The sequence below is a fragment of the Ciona intestinalis genome, unplaced genomic scaffold, assembly GCF_000224145.3.
Source record: "Ciona intestinalis unplaced genomic scaffold, KH HT000336.1, whole genome shotgun sequence".
In the NCBI taxonomy this organism is placed as follows: Eukaryota; Metazoa; Chordata; class Ascidiacea; order Phlebobranchia; family Cionidae; genus Ciona; species Ciona intestinalis.
In genome coordinates, this window is record NW_004190657.1 from 1 (window position 1) to 7,767 (window position 7,767).

The following is a 7,767-nucleotide window of genomic DNA, read 5'->3' on the forward strand; positions in this document are numbered from 1 at the left end:
TTTTGACTGCAACGGTTGTATCTTCGGGCATCAGCAAGAATGCACGCCTACAGGTTTCTTACCCGGTTACCAAGCTCCGGATTTTAAACCGATCCTGCCAAATCAAAAAGGAAGAGAAGCATGCACGTGGTTGGATTGGATGGCCAAAAAGGAAGGAGTTAAAATCTTGCATAAAAACAATGGAGGTGAGCAAATTATTGGAAGTATGCGAAATCATGTAGATGGGTATTGCGCGTCAACAAACTCAGTTTTCGAATACCTGGGTTGCGTGTGGCATGGTTGTACGATGTGCGATACAAACAAGGATGGTAGTGGAAATCTGTTGGAACGCCATCAGCGTATGGAAAAGTCGGTGGAACAGCTCAATAAAGAAACACTGCAACGGTTGAAGCGTTTGGAGACTGAAGGGTATAATGTCCATTTTAAATGGGGATGTCAGTGGCGGCGTGAGCAACAGGATCCGGAGATTCGAAACTTCATCCGCAAAAACAATAATGATAGTAATGTGAGCTATACACAAAGCAGTAGCTTGAAAGACAGAGTTCTATTAGGGCCGGCACAAAGATAATTCGAAAATTAAACAAACAAAACACACAAGTGTGCCAACGGCTTGCCAAGTAATAGTACTTATTTCGGTGTTGAACACTGAAATAATGTGCATCAAATTATGGTGAAAGTGAATATACATGCTGCAATAAAGTAAAAGTCGGACCATGCAAAGTGTACAAAAGTAAATTTGAGAGTTATGGTGTTTCACAGTGGTCAATTTAAAATAAATCAAAGTATAAAGTGCAACAATAGAAAATTAGTGCTAAATGACATTTTAAATATTTATAAGAGAAAAATTTAAAGAACAATAGTGTGAGGTTAGACATAGAAAAGGAAGGGAGAGTGTGTTGCGTTGGAAAGAAAGAATGGAGGTGTGTTTAGGGGGTGTGTTTTTTCAATATAGTGAGTGTTTTAGTCTGTCTTTAATTTAGTGGTCGTCGGGAGTTTTGCAGACATGGTGTTTGACCGCACAGAAAAGTTTTTTTAAGGTGGTCATATTGCGGATCTCTATTGGTAATGAAGACCAGAGTTTAGGACCAATATATCTAATGGATTGTTGGGAGGTAGTCTTGGCGCAAAAGGGGATGGAGAATTTGGCTTGACTTATGGTTATTCGTGTACTAGGTGATGGTTTATGGGGGATGGAATGAAGCAGAGCTGTAGGTAGTTTATAACTGTTACATTTGTACGTTAGAGTGAGAATTCTCAGTTAATACATTTCCTAAATTTTTCTCTTATAAATATTTAAAATTTAGAACTAATTTTCTATTGTTGCACTTTATACTTTGATTTATTTTAAATTGACCACTGTGAAACACCATAACTCTCAAATTTACTTTTGTACACTTTGCATGGTCCGACTTTTACTTTATTGCAGCATGTATATTCACTTTCACCATAATTTGATGCACATTATTTCAGTGTTCAACACCGAAATAAGTACTATTACTTGGCAATCCGTTGGCACACTTGTGTGTTTTGTTTGTTTAATTTTCGAATTATCTTTGTGCCGGCCCTAATAGAACTCTGTCTTTCAAGCTACTGCTTTGTGTATAGCTCACATTACTATCATTATTATATAGCACACTTCAATCTGCATGTCACTCAGTTCTGTACATATTTTAATATTTTATTGATTTGTAGCAATCCGACCTATATTCATGGAACGGGCAGGGCCGAACATTACGGGTCCAGAGCCATGAACCCGTTTGACCTGGAACAAATACATTCCTGGGGGCAAAGTCCACATTCTGCAATGGACGTTAACGCAAGACTAGATTGGTTCTGCATGACGTCACAATCTCTTATTCGCAACGCCTTTTACCCTTTTTTTGTATATAATCGCCTGCATGATATTCTAAAGCCATTCAATTCGATTTAATGATTATACCAAAATACATATATTCAAAAGGGTTTAAGCTTCCAATGAAAATCAAGGATGGTGAAAAATTGTTGCATTAGGAGGAGAGAGATACGAAGGACATTCAAAACGGAAATAGCAGCTACGATATAGCTAACCGCTACAGCCCACCACTAGTCGGATCCGCAAGAAATCAGAGGTCATAAGGAAGCAATTTGAGGTAGTGGGGCTATAAATGGTGACCGCGACGTGATTTGAACACGTTTCTTCCGGTATTGCCAAAGCCGAACATACTCGGTCCTCTGGAATTACTTCTGTTATCTGGTATACCGCCGTTGCCGTCAACGGTATCTGGGAGTTTCTCACTTGTTACAAGTCTGAATTTTCGCCGAGGGAGCAACGATTAAAGAGTTACGTCTTTGTTATTATTATTTTGTTAATGTCTTATTTACCCGATTCTTTTATGTTCTGTTGCTGTTACGTCTAACACCTTCCCTTTTTCTTAGTTAACTATACTGCATTATTCCCAGATAAGGATCAGGCCTCAAATTATTCGACTGGAAACGTCTGAGACCACAGCGGGCATTATTTCTGTCGGGCGGAATCGAAAACATGGCATTTTACGGGCATTCCATACCATTCACCACCGTGCAGACGCCGTGAACTACAGCGGCTTCAAACAACATTACAAATATGCTCGGAACTCCAGCATTCGCCACGTCCACGAACATAGCACCACAAGTCGGATGGGTTCAGGTTAGTGGCGCTTCTTCTGTGTTGCATGATACTGTGAACACACCCATTGACTATGACGTTTCTTAACGATGACGCGACACCAGTCCTACGCGCCAGCACCCCGTTTTCACCTGTCGTTTTACCTACGGTGCCTTCCGCCCCCGCAGTTAATTCAACCTTAATTCCCGCCGTCAATCCGACTTTTAGCGTTCCCGAATTTTCTAGTACTGTAAATAAATCAAAACCACTTCGAAAATTTTGGCCGGAAGCGGCAGAGTTTTGGTTTAAGTGTACTGAAAATTGGTTTGAACGGACAAATGTAATTAACGAAATCGATAAGTTCTATTTGGTCATTGATGCCCTGAATGAGTCGGAATTCGCTCTTGTCGGATATGCTTTATCTGCCGACACAGACTAGCCTTACAGCTTGCTAAAAGAGACTTTGTTGTACGAGTTTGGTCGTTGTGAAGACGTTAACCTAAACTCGATGTTTGAGATTATAGATATGGGTAATGATTCTCCCAGTCGTTTTGTCCATAAAATGCAGTTGTTTCTTGGCCCTGTTCACACTCGAAAATTGATGATAAACAGACTTTTAAGGTGCCTACCACAGGATGTTAGGCTCTAACTTACTTTTGCACGCAGGGATTTAGATTTTAAGGAGCCGGTTAAATGTGCAGATGAGTTTATGAAAGGCCGACGCGTCGAGAGTAGTAAGGATGTGGTATTTGGGGCCTCTTTTTCGTTGGGCCTATTTTCCGTTGGGCCTATTTTTCGTTGGGTCTATTTTTCGTTGGGCCTATTTTCGTTGGGCCTATTTTCGTTGGATCGATTTTTCTTTTTTCTCTCTTTTTATTTTTTCTCTCTTTTTCTTTTTTCTCTCTTTTTATTTTTTTCTCTCTTTTTATTTTTCTCGTTTAAGAATTTTAGATTATAATTTTTCTCTCGGACGTGGGCGTGCGAGATTTTTGGATTGTATAAGTCGTACGTGGGCGTGCGAGATTTTTGGATTGTATAAGTCGTATGTGGGCGTGCGAGATCATGACAAAGTATACTTATGACTTTTAACTATTAAAAATAGTTATAATTTTGCTATCATTTAAATTTTTGTTGGAGGTGAAAAGTTTTTGGAACCGTTTGAGAGATTTACCTTTACATTTATAAATAACGTACAATACACAGTAATAACCACATACGTTTATTTTCTCGATATAACACACAATTTTATGTACAATATTTGCGAGCAGTACACAAATTATTTTGGAATATTGCGTTTGTTCCAGTAATCCACCATTGATTTTTGCTGTACAATTATAGATGTAGTATCGTTGCAAATCGCATCAGGGTTAACAATTTCCAGCACATATTTTTCTCGAACTAGACTATCGAGATGATGTTTCTCAGAGTACATGAGATCAATGTAAACCTTTAGTTTAATGTGGTCTTTCATGGCTTCACGTTTTGCTTTATCCACGCGTTGTCGAAGGCGGCAGTCTTCATCACACTCCGTCTCTGCCCAGTAAATGAGTTGAATATGACCAAGTTCTCCACAAGTAGGATAGAACACCAGCAGCGTATTGTTGGGAAATAATACCTGCGCCACTTCACGAAGTTGATTTGGGTTAAATACACCTCGTGGATCTCTCGCAGTTAGTGTGACACGGCGAACTCGAACGTCTTTGGGAATTTCGTCGTTGCTAGCTGATTCATTGCGAATTCTGAAAAATTCTTCTCGCATAGTTGTATCCTCAGGAGTCTTTGACATTTTCTTGCTCCTTCTTGTTGTGCGTTTCGTGATTTTGGGAGTTTTTAACTCTGCTGTTTCTTGAATTTTTTCCTCGGCCGCCAATAATTCTTCATAACACGATGCAAACGGATAAGTCGGGCAACCAGCATCTTCCCAGCCACTAAGCATATCTACTGTGTCGTTATCAATTTTTTCTACCATCTTTGATGTTTTCATTTCTGTGAATCGATTGAAAAGAAACCGGGTCTTATAGGCGAACTGATTTCCGGAGTATCGGATTGCGAGTATGTGGTGAAATATCCGGTTTGGTTTATATTGCGGTTACGTTCTCTATCAATCTGAATCAGGTTTTGAAACTCGGCGTAGATGATTATATTTACAGAGTTTGTTAAAGCGTTTCCGAATTTAGCTTCCAAACTTAAATCACCTGACTTTATCAAATCAAAATGTGTGCCGTCGGCTAAATCTGGTGTTAGGTTAAATGCGAATAAAGTGTAGCCGTGAGGATAGTCACTGCGTGATATGCCGTTCCCTTCGTCCGCGTAAAACTTTCCCAACCCCGTGAACAGAGTCATATAGCTACGAATGTACAAGCCGTCTGTAAAGTTGGGAGTCAGTTCTTTAGAAGGAATTTGACGTCCATTAGAATGTAAGGCGAGACTAGTTAGGTTATAATGCTTGAAATTGAAAGGATTTTTATTGTGAATCCCGTTAAAAGCGTCGTTGTCCACGAACCCGATTATAACACGTTTAGGTAGCTGACCAAGAAACAGATTTTCGTGAGAAATGGATTGATTACCACCAGGAATAGTAATGGTTTTCATCTCCACTCTGGTGATTGGATATTTACAAAGCCCCCTGTCCAAGGCGGTTATGTGTCCTAGTTGAACGCTAGAACTTATTTTTAGCTTTCGTACGTGCAAAGACGCTTGTGTGATTTTCACTTTAAATCCAGCAGGCCGGATAGTTGCAAAAGTGTCTTTACTTCTTGTCAACTTTAGTTTTACATCCACCTCATTCAAAAGGTATCTTTGTTGAAACATTAAATCGAGATGTAATTTTCCCTGCATATCGATAACACGACTACCAGCACAAAACGCCTTTCTCAGAGTAGCCCCTGTGTTTGTGTCATCTATTGCGTCCATATGTTGTGGTGTATCTTTGTAAAACAGGGATCCAGTAAGGTGGGTCGCCTTTGCGTCGGGCCCAAATGTGAGTAAATTTTCTATATAACTTCGATAAGGATATGTTGAACTACTGCTGGTTACGTCGCGGTTGTTTAGCGACATCATAACTTGGGACCATAAGGAGTGGAAAAAATTATTCGTTGGCACAACTGTTGCGTCGTTGGCTAAATTTGTACCGTCGGCATTAACGATTTTTACTTCGATATGTAGGTAAGAGTTGGCTAAATCAATGTAATGCTCTTTTGTTCCACTAATTAAAAACTCTACTGTCCCCGAATCAGATAAACCGTTTTGTACGCCGTTTACAACCCACATTCCATCCTGTACGGACGTCTGCGTCATGGGCGCAGAGAAAAGGTCTAGTTCGCTCTTGAGACATTCACACGAGTTCTTGTGTACAAACATTATAAAAAGATGTCTTTGGATTTACGTCGTCGTTTGTTTGATTTAATTTTGGATGCGCGGTTACGTTTTATACCCGTCGAGCCGGATGTGTTTATTGCGTTACTTGTCATATGCAAGACGTTTCTACCCAACTCGCGGCCTCGATTGATTGCAGCTTGTTTAGCTGAGGTGCCACCGACTAAATCACTCGCAAAACCCACACCTGATTTTAGAAGTTGTTTACCAACTGCCTTAGCTCCTGTTTTCAGTAATGGTAAAACCGCTTTCCCTATACCTGACAAAATATTTCCTAGACCGTGGCCTCGCTGAACATCAGCCCCTGCAAACACCGGTAGCCCATCACCAACCTGTTGGTTGAGATAGTGACTAACATATAAATCTTTCGTATCATCACAACAATAAACTCGACGATGTTGGTGCATCTCTTAAATTTTATTAACACGTTTAAAATGCAATGTCACGCAGACGCGACCACGTTCGAATAAGATAGGATCGCCTGTGCTGTCCCTTAAATCAATTTCTATTGTATGAAAGTTTTTATTTTGAATTGGGTGATAACTGGGTTTATCGAAACGTTGGTATATCGCTTTACCGTATTTACCTTTGACTGATACAATACCGAGTAACGGGGCTAACGTATCACCAACTGCACGGCCTTCTACTATATCGCTATAAATATACAATGTGGACAAATCAAGATTAACATCGCATACTTTATCGGACTCGTGATAACCATATCCTAGTCGTTTTTTTCGAAAACCAAGCATCTGCTTTAATGGCTCGGTGACTTCGAAATACCAACCTTTAGCAACAGCAACAGAGGCTTTACCGGTTATAGGTATGTAACTTATTTGGATATAATCGGTGAAATTCACTCCCCTCAGTGTACTAGCGATGTTATTAATTAATAATCGAGGTGATTCGTAATATCCAGGAGAAATATCAATACCTGTTATACCACCAACACGCTGCTTGACCTTCAAACCACGTGATGCTTTTTTAGAAACATTGTACCAGGAAAACGGAAATGTGACTTCAGAAAGTCCAACCACCCACGTACCTTCAAGGTTAATGGATTTTGATAATCTTGTAACGTAATTTGTTAAAGTGTTGTTTGGAAAGTAATTTAAACTTGCGTTGCTTGGTAGAGTGATATAAAAATCTTGGGTCATAGCTTCTTTAACGTTGGATTTGGCAGAAGATAACCAAGTGAAGAGCTGAGCAGTCCGATCCAAAGTTCGGTGTCTTTACTTTCTAAAGAAATATTCACAATGCTCGCGACAACAACGCTAAGCACAGTAGCCACTTGTACAAAATAAACCACTTCGTTTTTGGGCACTTTTCTACCCAATATAACCCAAGACCTTTCACTTGTTGCAGGACCAAGCGATGTCTTTTCAGTAGTTGGCATGATAGCAATTGAATTAATCAGCCGAGTGTTTAACTTTTATAATCGGTAAGGTTGTTGACGGGGATCCAACTATTGAATGAGTCGGGGTAGCCAGTCCATTTTACAAAAATTTCTTCCTTGCCTTTACGTTTACGACGTTTAAGAATGCTTTCCACTAAATAAACATCATCAGGTTTTTCCACTTTCTGCAACTCTTGTTCGTAAAAAGACCCGTCGATTGGTTCGTTGTTGTAATCAATAATTTTGTAATAGCAAGGCGAATCAAAGTACACTTTTTTAACGGTAAATAACTCTTCAGACCAACCAGGTAAGTAACCCTTTTGAAAACGCTGCCGTTCTCGCGAAATCCTAACTTTGTCGCCAACTTTTAATT

The 7,767-nt window shown here is 39.7% G+C and overlaps 1 protein-coding gene across 1 annotated transcript; it reads right to left on the reverse strand.

Annotated features, from left to right (window-relative positions):
- Positions 1-3,560: 3,560 nt before the first annotated feature.
- On the reverse strand, positions 3,561-6,803 carry LOC100177200 (uncharacterized protein F54H12.2-like). Its single transcript, XM_002123048.4, has one exon. It carries the CDS (start codon positions 5,981-5,983, stop codon positions 4,604-4,606), a length of 1,380 nt encoding a protein of 459 aa, XP_002123084.2. The 5' UTR covers positions 5,984-6,803; the 3' UTR covers positions 3,561-4,603.
- Positions 6,804-7,767: the final 964 nt, after the last annotated feature.